At 36.4% G+C, this 15,457-nt stretch overlaps 1 protein-coding gene across 1 annotated transcript in view; it reads left to right on the top strand.

Annotated features, from left to right (window-relative positions):
* LOC306862548 (gamma-aminobutyric acid receptor subunit alpha-3-like) overlaps positions 1-15,457 on the top strand; it is a 158,285-nt gene that overhangs the window by 103,505 nt on the left and 39,323 nt on the right. Inside the window, exon 6 of the mRNA XM_079405404.1 lies at positions 10,880-10,962. Within this exon, the coding sequence (XP_079261530.1) occupies positions 10,880-10,962 (83 nt within the window). The remainder of the gene's footprint in view (positions 1-10,879; positions 10,963-15,457) is intronic.

The following is a 15,457-nucleotide window of genomic DNA, read 5'->3' as shown; positions in this document are numbered from 1 at the left end:
CAGCTCTGGTAGTCCATCGCTCAGCACTCAAGCATACAGCTTTATTTGTTCGCTATTTCATTTTTGCTTCCCTTCCTTCAAGGACCCATGGGATGGTCAGCGCTTATTTTTGTCTGGCTACTCTGAAAGCAGCCAGTCAAAACTAACCTGTATAAATACACTTACTAGATTCATTATACATTGCTTCAGTGATTTTTCTCCTGTGCTTTCTAGAGCTTATTTACATGCCTAAAGGCAGGGCTGCACAATTAATCAAAATTAGGGGTGCACTGATTCAAAATATCTCAGCCGATACAATATCCGATTATTTATAATGATCTGCCGATAAAGTTAAGATTTATTTAGACATACTTCTGTCATGACAACTCTCAGAGTGATTTGCATGGTAATATACATGAGAATGTTAATGTATTTGGTCTTGATGGAATAAATCTGCTACACTACTGCTGCTGCAAGTACCGAGACTTGCTACTGCCAATACATCCCCAACATGCTGCTGTGAGCATGTAAGGAATATGCTGCTGCACATATAACAGATACGAATAACCCCGATAGCATACATGAATCACCTCATAGCATATCTATACAGGTGGATATATGGTAACACTTTATTTTGATAGTCCACTTTAGACATTCTACTAGCAATCAGTAACTTTGCAACTACATGTCAACTAGCAGTCAGTAGAGTATTAGTAGACTGTCTGCTTAATATCTTCTAACACTTTATTTTGATGGGTCCACAACATACAACATACTGACTATGAGAAACTTTGCAAGTATATTTCAACTTATTCTACTAACCCTAAACGTACCCTACTGAGAGTTTGTAGGCATGTAATTCCAAATTAATGAGAATTAGTTTATATCTAGTTGACTTGTAGTTACAAAGTTACTTTTGGTTAGTATAATGTCTAAAGTGGACTATTGAAATAAATTGTATATATATATATATATATATATATATATATATATATGGTCCTGTGTGAAAAAGTGTTTGAACTTGAGTTCAGTTTCTCTAGCCACACCCAGACCTGATTACTGCCACACCTGTTTGCAAACCATCTCGAAATGAATATTGACCCAGTATTTACTATATTCTACTGCAAGATTTACATAAAGAGGCTAAACATGTCCAAAAGGAAAACACTATTTTCAATCCACATGACCCAGGTTCTTTTTTTTTTCTCTTTGTTTGGAATACTTTAACTTTGTGTCTTAGTTTTCCTCTTCTCTGTCTCCGAAATTTAATGATCCTTGCTCTCCGTCTGGCTTTTGTTTTTCCCATACGACTATTCTGTGATTCCAGACTGCTTGGCGAGAGCGAGCATCAAAGTCCTCCATCCAGAAACTGTCATCATTAAGTACAGCAGAACCAGTGCATTGGGAATCTTGTCTCAGCTTCTGTAAACTTTCATTGATCAACTTCCACGTCCAGGGATATGATGATACGTGTAACGGGCAACTCTGCGCTGTCCTGACAGTAGATTTGTCACACGTCAAGAACACTTTTGGCTTCTCATCAGTGGTGTAAAGCTCTCAGGCTATAGAGGCCAGGCTAGAGGTCATTGTTGATGTTCCTTTTATGAAGAGCATACCTGGACAACAGTAAACCTCAAATGACTACTATTAAAATATTGATAGACTGACACCATGAAAGATTCAGATGCAGAGAGAAAAGCAGAGGCAGAGAGCTCCTCATCGAGTTGTTTAGAGCAAAGGTGTAGGTGATGTAATTTCAGTGCCGCTAGTGGCACCAAAATGGAATTACAAAAATAATATAATCATTCTCAATAAGATCAATTTTATTTTCCCCCACATGGCTTTGGTCAGACAAACAGATTGCCCGATGGAAAACTCACAGCATTGGCTGAACAAAAATGATGCTGGTTGGGAAAGCAACACTAATGGTAGCACACCAACAACCTTTATGGCTTTTCACACAAATTATGATTACAGTGATAGTTAATAAACACTAAAACTATTACAACCTCAAAACAGTTATGCATTGTTTGTCAACTAATATATACTTTTTTGCATCACATAACCAGATCCATATTTGACTTTTCTAATGTATTCAAATTGATTGGTAGCTCGTTTGGTACAGCGTTTTATTTGCTCGGATAGGAATGGAGTAAAAACACAACTCATGACACTCGACAAAAGAGCTCAAATCCTTGTAGAAGCAAGTTAAAATTGCATGGTTGCACAGTTGTTTTTGTTTAGATTTTTTTGAACACACATTTAGTGCCATTCACCAGATATTTCATTTACAAACTGCCGCGATATGTGCATGAACCAAAATAATAAATATGTTGCCACAGTCACGTTCATCATCAAAATTATTATGTGTGCACCAGGGGCGTAGCGTCTGGGTATGCAGGGTATGCAGGTGCATAGGGCCTGGGCAGATTGGGGGCCCGCCGAGCCAAGGGGGGAATTTTTATTGAAACAAGGGAATGAATATAGAGCCCTACACGAGCCGTTGTCCGACAGGTTATCAGAATTCTCCACCCAAACCCTTGCCTTTTCTCTCTCTCTCTCTTTCCCTTTACACAGCTGCTGTTGCAGCCATTAAAAAAGTTCAAAAGTTTAGATTTTTAATGGAAAAGTGGTTATATTTCATTTTGTTATTATTATTTTTAATAAACATTTATTTGAAGTGTAATTTGATTATTTAGTTTGGCTTACTACCCATGGCGAGGAAGAGGTTTATAGCCAATGCTCCAGCCAGCGACCAGATGGTGATTGAAATGTTTTGGTTTCACTTTTCAGGACGTGCGCGGCACGCTTGTTCCAAACCTGTATGAGTTTATTTCTTCTGTTCCCCCACACAAAGGAAGATATTTTGAAGAATGAGCGTAATTGAATAGGTTTAGGTCCCCATAGATTTCCATAGTATGGATTAAAAAAAATAAAAAATGGAAGTCAGTGGTAACCATCAACTGTTCGGTTACCCACATTCTTCAAATTATTTTGTATTCAGCAGAATAAAGAAATTCATACGGGTATGGAACAACTGAGTTTGAGTAAATTATGATTTTTTTCATTACTTTTAAACTGTTAAAGGTGCAAGGATCTTGCAGAAGAAAAGTTAATGAAGAACAAGACAGAAAAAGTGTTAATGCCATGACTGGGCAAATCTGTCAGTGCTGCAAACTGTGGTACTCAGCGCATGGTCTGCTGCGTCTTTTGGGAGCTTAGCTTAGCTGAAATATCACCATCAGCTTCTGTATTATTTTTAATTTTTTTGTCTGCTCCTGTACAGCTCACTGCGTCAAACTATATTATGCTAGTGGATTTCAGATATGATAGATCTTGCAAATGTAAAACAGTTTTGTCTGCTCATTTATCATGAACCCAAGCAGCACCAAAGCACAAGGAATAAGCAAGCCTTTATATCATGTTTAAATGAGGAAAACGCTCCATCACTCTCCATTCTGGTTCCACTTTTCACACTGAAAATTACCTGTAAAAGAATATCTCACCCCTGGTGAGCTAGGCTTGACATTTGGTATGGACCTTACGGTAGAAGCCATGTATTAATTCAATAGGAATAAAAATGAGACCGTAAGGGATAGACGTGTCCATACTGAGCACAGACTTTATCAAGAACCCAGCACTTTCATTTGATTTAAAAGTAACATAAATTATATTAGAAAGGTAATAAAATAATAAATTAAAATATTTTTTTTTTACTAGATTATATTCTATTACAAATTTCCAGAAAAGTATACCAGTATATTACACAGTTCACAGGCTTTTTTTCAGACAGCTCACTTCTCCAGCCCTGGGGTGCAGTTAGCTAGAGGTGTAGGATGGACAGATGGTTTCACTCGTCCTTACAGGCTTTAGGGACCTCTCACCTTGCCCAGATCAACTCACAGGAATGTAGCTAGAGGAGAGACAGCTGTGTTCTAGCTGCAGTGCAACTTTTACAACCAGCATCCTCTTTGACTCAGAGCTAAAACAGATGAGAGTATTCAATTCTTATGGTTTTAAGATTAAACTGAGAGACACAACCTTGATAGGGGATAAAAGGAGCTCTGTGTAAAACCTTGTAAAGTGGCAAGCGCCCAAGGTCAGTAAAAATTTGGTTTGGCTGATTTACTGATCTGTTGGAGGGTAACCTTTCTTAGGAACTGCAAAACAATCCAAGTCAGAAGAAGCTACCCGAAGAGAGTGCTTAAAAACGTTTTCTTCTCTTTAGTTCACTTCTAATCCCTGTTAAAAACCTTTATTGAGGGGAATGACTGGCAAAGTCAGAGTTGTAGAAAGTACTCAAAAATTATATTTAAGTGAACGTACAATCCAATTAAACTTTTGTTCAATTAAAAGTGAGGAGATTCTTGTAATTGCATAGGAAAATAAATTACATAAAATGTTTTGTCAGACAGATATACAAAGGTTCGGTTAAAGGAACAAAACAAAACAAAATGCAATGGCACAGGTCAAAAACATTAAGGGAATCCTCCATGCTTTAAACCCTCATGCCATCCAATATGTATGATTTCCTTTTTTCAAATGAATACAAATGAAGGGTTATAGAAACAAAAATCATCTCTCTGCATATAATTAAAATGTACCAGACATCCAAAGATGATGCTTGAAAATGTACACAAAGTGAACATGACGGTAACCCATAAGACCCCAGTTGATGAATCAATGTCTTCTTAAGTGAATGAGCAATGTTTCATTAATGACTGAATCTGTATTAATGCATTAATGTATCAAGTGAGTCAATGATTCAATTACCCATTCATAAAGACATTCCTGAATGAATCAGCCATTTTGAACAAATCGGTTGAATTAAGGATTCACTGAAAAACACTGCCATCTACTGGTGGATTTAGTTTCATGTTTAAAATATAATTTAGTTTTTTAACCATTCCATAATACTTTTCAAAGTATTAATCTCATAACACTATGCAGTTGTTATTGCACTGCAAATGCATCCATTCCACCTCTGAGCTGCATTAAGCAGTCTGTGTAAATATACCTTAAGGTCACTTCAAATGCCACCACATCTGCAGTGTAGAGACGACTTTTGTTCATACTGATTTATTTTTATTGGTAAGAGCCCTATTATGTATTTTTCTTTATTCTAATCTGATTAAAACATTTTAACTAATTTATGAATTTAAATGTAAGAATTTAGACACATCCAGCTTATATGTCTGTATGCCCAGGGTAGAGACTTTTGAAAGCAAATCCCTGCCGTAGGCGGTGGAAGAACTGCCTCGGGAACAGGTAATGTGCCGGGGATCGTTGGGTCAGTATGTTATTGAGGAGATGAGAGGCGCAGAAGCTTGGAGAGCCTGAGACATGGCGCAAAGCTGGGGGAAAAGCCCAGGGGGACCTGCTTACCCAGGAGGGCCGTGACGTTCACTGACCGTGAAACTGACAAATGGCCAGTAAAGCAGCCGCAGCGGTGTGCATGCGCACTGACAAGCCAGCTGAGCTACGTGACCATAGGCACACATGTGCACTCTGATTTAAAGCTGTAACGCTAGCTTCCTGCTTCCTGATATGGTATACAAACGCTAGAGGTTTGAGGATATAAAATAGAAACAAACACAGAGATTTTCTTGCACACGTTCACACTCGTGGGCTGCCATGTTTAAAGCTTGCAACACTTCTAATGTAGTGACCTTTACTGTTTTACACACTCATCCCCTCTGGCACTCAGTAGATTACATACAGCAATGCACAGACACATGTTCTTCTTACTGTCCTCTTCTGGAAAAATATGTCACATCCTTTTGAGAGCTGTAGATTGTCCGACATGACGGGCACAAATTCTGCCTCCGGTTTCACAGCCACGGCCTTGGAGAAAGTCACGGAGGAACAAAGTGAATTCAGATGATGCTACATCAATCTGCAGAGAGAGGAACAGAATGAATTACACTACCACCTGTGGTTCTCCACAGACGTGAACAAAAAGCACCTCACAGCCATTAAACTGTCTGAGAGATGACTTTGACTCACCTTAATGTATCAGGCCTTGATACTCACTAATTAAAAGCTGCAAGGATCTATTTATATATAGGTAAATTTATCTGACGCCATACAAGCTGTGTGCTTGTGACTCAGCTAATTTCAAGCAATGGCTCATGCTGTGTACAGTACACACAGGATATTTCCCACAAGCTTTTGAATGCTTCATCACAGTTAAATAATCAGTTTTAAGCAGTTATCCTTTATTCATCTTAGTGCGAGAGTAACGTTCATGACGTTTGATTTTTCTTCCCAGTCTTCTGTTTTAAGTGTGAATTACGACCAGAGATTCTTCAGGAGATTAAATGAAATTGATAATTGAGTGTTTGATGCAGCAGTTCTGTATTATTACCCAATCTGCTGTTTTGAAGTCAGCATAAAGTCTAATTCTTTCTTAATACATTTGTGGTCTTATTAAGAACAATTTATCAGTTTGCATTATTTAAAAGAGAAAAATATATATTTGTAATTCTTTGTAATTAAATTAAAATGCAATAACTTAAAGTCTCAAAGACTTTCCTGTTCGACTGACATTATCTAGGCCACAGGATTTAGCCATTAGCTGAACAGCTATTTATAGTTGAATACTGTAGCTGCTCTACAGGCATTGTTTGGCTTGTTAAACTACTGTTGTAGATAATGCAACTATTCTAAAATATAACCAATAGTTATAGTTAGTTACACCATTATTAAACATGAATGTGATAAAGATTATAGCAGTAGAAATTAAACATTTAAAGGCATAGTTCCCCCTAAAATTAAATCATGTACTCACCCTTAAATTGTTTAAGCACAGAAGATGATATTTTAAAGAAATATCGGTTGATGGTAGCCATTGACTTCCATAGTATGGAGAGAAAAAAATGCAATGGAAGTCAACTGTTTTGTTGCCAACATTCTTCAAACTATCTTCTTTTGTGCTCAGAAAGAAAGAAACTCATACAGGTTTAGAACTATTCATTTTTCAGAATCTTCATTTTTGGGTGAACTATCTCTTTAAAAAAATGCAGTAGCAATGGCATACTGTAGAGAATTCTGTAGAGAAGGAATGTATGCTTATTGTTTAGTGTTAGTGGCCTGATTTTTGTGTTTTATTTTATTATTTATTTTTTATATACAGTACATTAAAATTCTGTCACTTTCTAGACTTCAAATTCTGCTTAGCACATGATTGTCTAGCAGAGTCATAACCTTGCGGGATGATTGCAGACATATGGTGCAGTAACTCCTCGGGCGACTCGTGTTCAAGTTCCAGCTCACGGAGAGCCAACAGGGATATGGCATGGACAAGAGGGTCAATGAAATTTAAGATGATTTTGAGTACAATGAAATCTATTGCACATATGCAAATGATCTACAGTATGTCCAACTTCATTTGCATACATACACCGTAAAAAATTTAAACGGTTTCAACTAATTATTATTTAGTAACTAGTTCCACAGAAATGTTACCTTTAAATTTCTGACTTCAAAGAGTAATCTGAATTGTTATTTTTTAGTTGTCTCAACCTTTAGTAAACTAGTTTTATATTCCATTCAACTAAAATGTTTTAATTGGTGAAACATTTATAAGACTACAGCAAGTTATGTCAATTAAAATGTAACCGTTTACTCCATGTGTTTTATATGTTACCTCAACTAAGATTTATTATTTGGGAATCATAAGAAATTGCTGGGGAACTACATAAACATATTTTTATAGTCAAAATTATTAAAAATTATTAAATGGTGTTTATCAGTCACTAAAAGCGCACACTTTACAACACATAATAGCCTTTATTTAATAACAATATCCAGTTATAACATGTTCCATACAAACTAAACGTACAGGAAGGAAGACAAAAAGTCACCTACATCTTGGATGGCCTGAGGGTCAGTAAATTTCATTTTTGGGTGAAGTATCCCTTTAAAGCTCCAGTTGACAAACAATACATCTGTAATACAACTGCAAAATTCAGTTTAAACTTTGTTTAATGAACTAAGAAAAAACTAAACAAAATATTAGCAAACAAACATTTACAAATAGTATTACTGTTCACAATTACATCTTTAAAATGAGGCAGAAGTAAAACAAAATAACCAGGTGTTATAGTACATAAATGTAAGTGTTACAGTATATAAAATCAAATCACTTTTATTTACATAGCAATTTATACAATACTGATTGTGTCGAAGCTGCTTTACAGAATTAAACAGGAAAATAGTTTGTCAATAATGCAAGAGGACATTAACAAGTCATTTTTCCAGTTAAAGTCAGTTCTTTGGTGATTCAGTGTTGACATCATCCAGTTCAGCTCTCTTCCAACAATGTCTGTGCAATCAGCCAAGTGTTCCCAAATAAGCAAGCCAAAGCCGACAGCGGCAAATACCCGAAACTCCATCGGTGACAGAAACTGAGTAGAAAACCTTGGGTGCAACCAGTCTCAGTCGGGAGGGCAGCTCTCCTCTGGCCAGACGAAACCTGCATGGTTTCATTCTAGGCTGCAACACATGTCAGATTGAGCAGAGGACTTGTCTGGTTCTAGTGGTCTTGTACTGATGGCCAACGATGTCTTTGGAGGGGATCAGTCTCTGGGGCTCATCTAGCTGACATGGTCTCCGCTGACATTCTGGGCTGTCGGGGTTGTCTCTAGGTGCTGATCCACCATCTGATCTGGATACGGACTGGATCTGGGTGACTGCAGTGACCATCTGATCTGGATACGGACTAGGTGGCTACATTCACCTCGGAATAAGAATGAAACAGACTAATAATAGCACAGATGCCACTGCGAACAGTAAAGCACATTATAATTGTAGTAAAAACTCTAAACATTTACACATATTACCTGGAATGAAAACAATAAACTCCTAGTGTTGAAAGTACACACAGTGTGTAGTTGCAGTGGAGCGGTCTGGTGTTTGGTGCCATGGAAGAACTGATTGTGTTACATCTGAAATCTTGCAATGATTACAAAGCACCAATGAAACCTTTGGCTACACCCTGATGGAGAAAGAAAAGTACATTTTAAGTTCAAAAAATGAAATGATGCCTTTTAAATAATTAACAATGTGTCAATATCAGTTAATTAAATTTGTGATGAAACAGAAGTTGCAACCTTTTTTTTTTTGGCACAAATCCATTGCACAAGAGGGAGTATTGATGCTGACTGGATTTGTAATATTATAGGGCTAAGTTACCTCAAATAGCATAAAAATAATATCAAAATATAACGGTCCTGTCTGTTGTTGATAAATACAACAGGTGACGTTTTACAAATTAAGTTGATTAACTTTTCTTTTTTTTTTTTTTGATTGATTGATCAGTTGTCCCAGTGTTTACTGAGCCACGGTCTTCCCCAATGCAGGAACTCGTGTGCACGATATAGTGATTCACTACCTAGGGAACATACTGAGATGCTTTGAACGGCTTTGTGAAACAATTCAGTTGTTCATTTTCGACAAACTTCTCTTCCGAAGCGCCTCCACGAGAACAGAAACGCCGTGTAACGTTAATCCGCCCGTTTCATAAGAGCGACATTTCTCAGTGGCTTGTTGTTAGTCACGTTTAATGTCGTCTTTTTACTTCACGGGACAATTGCAGAAGTTTACACAAACAAAAACCCATTCAACACGCCCATGTTAACTTCATATGAGCGTATTACTGTGGTTTACGTTAAATTACACGTTTCATAGATTTCGGTTAACGTTAGTCATATTAAGCATAATGGCTTATAAAAAAGAGAAAGACCGCATGATTTCTTCATATCTTTTCAGGTCACGGAAACACAAAAATATCATACAACATGGCAAAATTAGCTAAAATTCATTATAGTAACACAGCTTTTGATATTAAGTGTTTTATGGATTAAACAAGGTGGAAAGACCGCATTCCCTTCAGTTAAATTTCCCTAAGACATATCATACGACGCTTATTCGATGTTTTTATATATGTTGGACGCTTGTGTATAAATATATAAGTTTTAAATAAAACATTTACAGCTAAATTTAGTCTAATGTTAGTTAAGTACAAATATTTATTCAGTGTAACGTTACTTGACTTACAGGACGCCTGAACTTGACATACTGTCTTATATCTACTTTTCTTTGGATAATATACAACTCATAAAACACTTTCTAAATGTCCATTAAAAAATTAATATTTTGTATCATTATCTCGTTAAATTTTACTCTAAATAAAATAACATTTATTTAGTGCAACTTACCTGACGCGGGAACAAGATGGCGGTGCCGTTTCTCCCGCGAAGTCACTCAGGCGTCTGCACGTACGGAATGATCTGTGTTGGCTGGATTTGAGTTTGGTCAACATTTAGCATTCTGAATGTTGACTGGATTTGAAAATAACCATTCATTTAATGTTCCTGATATATATTTGTGCAGACTTAATATAATATGTCTTCTTAACTAAGCCCAAGCAATAAAATTAGTTCAACTCAAATATTTTTGCCCTTCCAACATTTTGTTAATTAGATTTTTTACAGTGTAAAATATAATTATTATATAGCAAATCTCATCTGCCTGATTGCTTGTATCTTTGCAATTTGTAAACTACTGTATCTCCCAGCTGTAGGATGAAGATATTAAGATATCACAAATCATTAATATCACGATTTTATCAACAATTTGTAATGTGAAAAGTGCTAAATAAATACATTTGACTTGACTTGGCATGTATGCAAACTCACGGTCAAGTCGGGCTCTGTTCTAGTATGTACTGTAACACCCACTTTTCACGATCCAGTCAGTTCCCAATAGATCAAATCAAATAATTTATTGTTGAATATCTTGTTTCACTTTTAAATAGCTCACATTACAAAAGTAAAATGAGATGCAAATACTCTATCATGCTGACTTGAAAGCTCTCTGTCTGTTCTTCTCTGCATAGATTAACCATCCATGCTGAGTGTCCTATGCATCTGGAGGATTTTCCTATGGATGCCCATGCCTGCCCGCTGAAGTTTGGAAGCTGTAAGTAATCTCTGTGGCCGTCATTTAATTTTTCTAGATTGTGTAATTGACAGCTGCTCAGATTCTCTGGAGTATTTTATAAGTATATCGGCATGCACGTTGTCTTGCGCACACGTACCCTGCACAGTTAGCTCGGTCATGACCTTGACATCGAAATCCGTGTAACATACTGAACTGGATTAGGTGGGTGCAGGTTGAGCATCTAACTGCCTGTGACTCCAGACAGACTCTTGTTTGTCTTAAAGACAGTCCAGATCAGAAAATTATTAGCAGCTTATCTTCCAGACGCAGCTCAGAGAACCCAATAACAAAGTGTCTTTCTCCACAACTCAGAATGGCACATAATGTCACACCTGACGCTTATTACCCATCTGCGTTTGCTCCTTACAATAAACAACATCTATCCAAGTCAGCAGTGTCGTTAGAATACAACATAAAACCCCAAAGGCAGACCAAAAAATACGGACCTTGTTTTTCACCAGTCACCAGTCCTAAAACAAAAAAACATGTTTCGTAATTCCCCTCCTGTGCAGAGCCTTAGATTAATAGCCCAGCCAATGACACCAAAGGTCATCCTGACACAGCAGTCACACCTTTATGAATAAAACATCCCACTGGGCAATAAAACAAAAGTCCTCTGCTCATACATTTTCAGTAGTGCCTTTCCCCCCATAATATCTCTTTTTTACAATGATGACCCCTCACTGGATCTGTGATTCATGCAGCAGAAAGACAGCAAAGAATTGGCTTTTTAGCAAGACATCGTACAGTGGGCTGCATAATTAGTGGCTTTGTTAACAACAGTCGATTATAAGCACTGGTCTCTCAATCCCCCAATCAACCCGCTCATTTGCTTTGCTGAACATAAAGGAAAAGCGCCTTATATTGCAGTTACAAAGTTGTCTGTTCGTATGTCTCTTTAAATATTTATCATGTTTCAAGGCACGTTTTCCCACTTCTGTTTAAAGATCTGAGAGTAGTAGAAAAGTGCTCATTTGGGTTGATTTTGATCTTGATTTTGCATTGCTGGAGAAATGTTTTCCTTAATATTAATAACTGCTTGTTTAATCTCTTTAAAGCAAGCTGAGCACATCTTCAGCTATACTGTATTAAACTTGATATGATGAATAGTTCAAAACATCTTTTTTTGATTTATGGTGCTAATTAATCTGGTAACTGTCAAAATATCCACTGATTTAGGTATTACAGTGTTAGAAGTGCCCTATAAGCATAATTATTATGCATCACTCTGGAATACTAGAATCTAATTGGTCAGTCATGGCAACCAATGTTTCTTGTACCACTCTCATATTAGTAATTAATATGTTTTAGACTCACATTATGTCTTTTTGTTAAATTCATAAAAAGAATATACTCAGAAAAGTAGTTCATGAATGAGGCCTGGTTTAGTTTTGTGCACAAACATCTGTAGAAAGACATGTTTTCTATTTACTTTCTTTACTTTTTTTTTTTTTTTAAGCATTACATGATTTATTTTGCTTGTAGTTTGGTGTTCTGCCTTCGCTGGCAAAAGAATGCAGAGATTCAAGGACCATTAACACGAACGGCATAAAAAATCATCTTGATTCTCAGCTGTATTCTATTTTTCTTCTTCTCATTTCTTTTCCATTATTTGGTCTGGTAAACAGGTAAAAGGTTCATTTCACACCAGCAGAACGAGTGTCCAGCTTTTATATGACTGCCAGCCATGATGATTTATAATTGAGGATAACGCATAATGGCCAACAGATCTAAAGACACACAAGCTCCTCATTCCCTCGTTAACCAGCTGCTCATTTTACATGCTCTTTTTACACTAAACAACCATTTGAGGTGTGCATGTGTTTTGTGCAGTGATATGTAATCCAGGAAAGATTCTACTGAGGCTTTGAAACTATTATTGGACTGTTAATCAAACTATAGCAAGGCCATTCACATAAAAACAGTGTTAGAAGGCGATATTCGATGAAATATTTCCTTCTCCAATCCAATTTGAATTGCTTCTAATTCATCCTCTCATGTTCTATTCTCTTTCTCACTCCCATCCCCTTATTAATTGAGTTTTAGCCCAGGCACTAAATTTAAGACTTTTCTGGTAATGTGCTGAAAGACTTTGACAACATTGACCTTTTCAGCCTATAGCCATTTCTTGCAGGCCATACTAAATAAGAACCGATGCCAGTCGTACAATTTAAATATGTATTTAAACATGGAATAATGCACTTCATTATCAATTACTATTCATAATGGATTAAGTGGCATTAAACTTGATGTGTTTAGCGCTTGATTAATGACCTTCCAACAGAATAAAACAATAACGTTTCTCTGTGGCCATCAAAATTTAATTAGCAAACCTCAGCCTGCTGTGTGAATTATGTTTCTAGTGTTAAGCCTGCCAGCTTTTCTCCCGCTCACAGTCGTGTGGGCGCACATGTGTCTGTCTGTGTATGTGTGTTGTTTGTTTCTGTGTATGGACCCCAAGATAATTGTTTTTCATGCTCTTTTGCAAAGTTCATCCTTGTGTATTCGAACACAATAAGTCTTGTGTTACATTTCCCCGTTATATACATTAGATTCAAGGAAGCTGCTAATCGGAGGGAGCATGGTTAGTCAGCTTTTATTAAAGTTGCATTCCAATTGCCCTCACTGAGATGCATTTATTCATTTTACTGCCCCCTATTTTATCATGAGCTCTGTTTTGTTCTAAAGTATGAATTTTAAGTTGGTGTTTTCCCAACCCAGCAACTATATCATTCGTGGAAATAGGATTCTCTCAGAAGGCAAACAGACCAGTAAAATGTATTTGTATTCAAATTGCACAGTGCATTTTAGTTTACATAATACTGGTTGTAAAATAACTTATTTATACACTACACTTTTAATGATCAAAAAAGTACTAGAAAAGCTAAAACACAGGTTCGATACGTAAACCCTGGCACATTTTTATTATGTTGATATAGGTACGTATTGCTGTGTTTCTATTACGTTGGTTCAGGTACGTATTGTGACGGTTCAGAATTCGTTAAAATTTAATGCTCTATCGTGTTGGAAATATACCCTACACCAAACCCAACCCTAAACCTACCCGATAGTGTTGACGAATGCAAAACTGATATAAAAATGCATTAGTCGATGCAACCATGCTACTTGAACTTCCTTATATGCAGATTTGAACGATTTTGTCAAATCGTAGTTACACAGCATTCGAACCGGAGCTCTTCACCTCTCAAGTACATCTCTGTACTCTGCTACCGAACAAACCTACCGTCTATGAAAACCCATAGATATGAAGCTGGATATGTGTGATGATAACATTCAGAAGCATCAGTTTTCAAATTCCGCAGCATATTAATATTGTTTTGAATATTGTTACACTACATTCTTCAAGTAATTACACTTTATTAATCGAAACTCTGTAAATTTGTGTGAAAAGGAATGAAAGGCATCAGAGTTATACTGCCTCTAGTATTCATTTCTTTTGGAAACTGCAGTGATATATATGTATTGGTACGTATTTCTCATCACGCTAAAAAGTTTGCCCAAGTACGTTTATGCCATGAGACACGGTAGCAAACGTGTGTGGTAACGCTTTATTTTAATTTGTTCTTTTTACACATGTTGCTTACTATTATAATGACAATTAATTATGCATAATTACATGCAAGTAACCCTAAGCCAAAACCTATTCCTAACCCTACCCATATAGTAAGTACATGATGTTAAACGATTTATACACAGTAACAAGGACACATTAAAATAAAGTGTAACTAAATATGTTAATATACTATGTATACAGCATATGGATGCTATAATAACATTAGCCTTGTTTGATGTAAAAAATCACGAAAAGTCCCTAAAATACACTAGTGATGGGTCATTTTCCAACGATTTATTCATTGTGTTTGTCACAAGACAAATTAACGAACAACTCAGGAGGTAATCATTTCTCCTCATAAATGATCTTTGGCTGCATTATATTGATTTCCTCATTTGTAATACGATCAAGATTGTGTAGGTGGCCATGTTCCATCACTATTATTGAACTTAGTCAGGTTAGACGCCATATAGAATTTCACACAGATGAAAATGAGGCTGCGAGGGATAAACTTGCAATCTGAATTCATGTGTGAAAACTTATCCCAGAATGCTAATTAATTCATTTACTAACAAACATGCACTAGCATGTAGTCAAAGGGGTCGTTATTCACACATGAATGGCACACATATGACTTATGTCATAGTTAAGATTAGTTCTTGATTAGAACATGCCTTGACTTATCATTAGTACATATTAAAGTAATTTTTAATTTAGGTATTAGTCCATGATTATGCATGTACTGGTATTGTAAATGTTTGCTAAAACTATTTAGTCAAAACTATTAATTTTTATAAAGCCTGCATTAAGAATGCTGACATGAAATTAAATGTGACCCTGGATCACAAATCCAGCCATAAGTGTCAATTTTATATGTATACAGAAAGCTTTCATATGAAT

Source organism: Barbus barbus (genome assembly GCF_936440315.1).
Source record: "Barbus barbus genome assembly, chromosome: 43".
In the NCBI taxonomy this organism is placed as follows: Eukaryota; Metazoa; Chordata; class Actinopteri; order Cypriniformes; family Cyprinidae; genus Barbus; species Barbus barbus.
The sequence above is the reverse complement of the archived record's forward strand: the minus strand, read 5'-3'. Positions and strand labels throughout refer to the sequence as shown.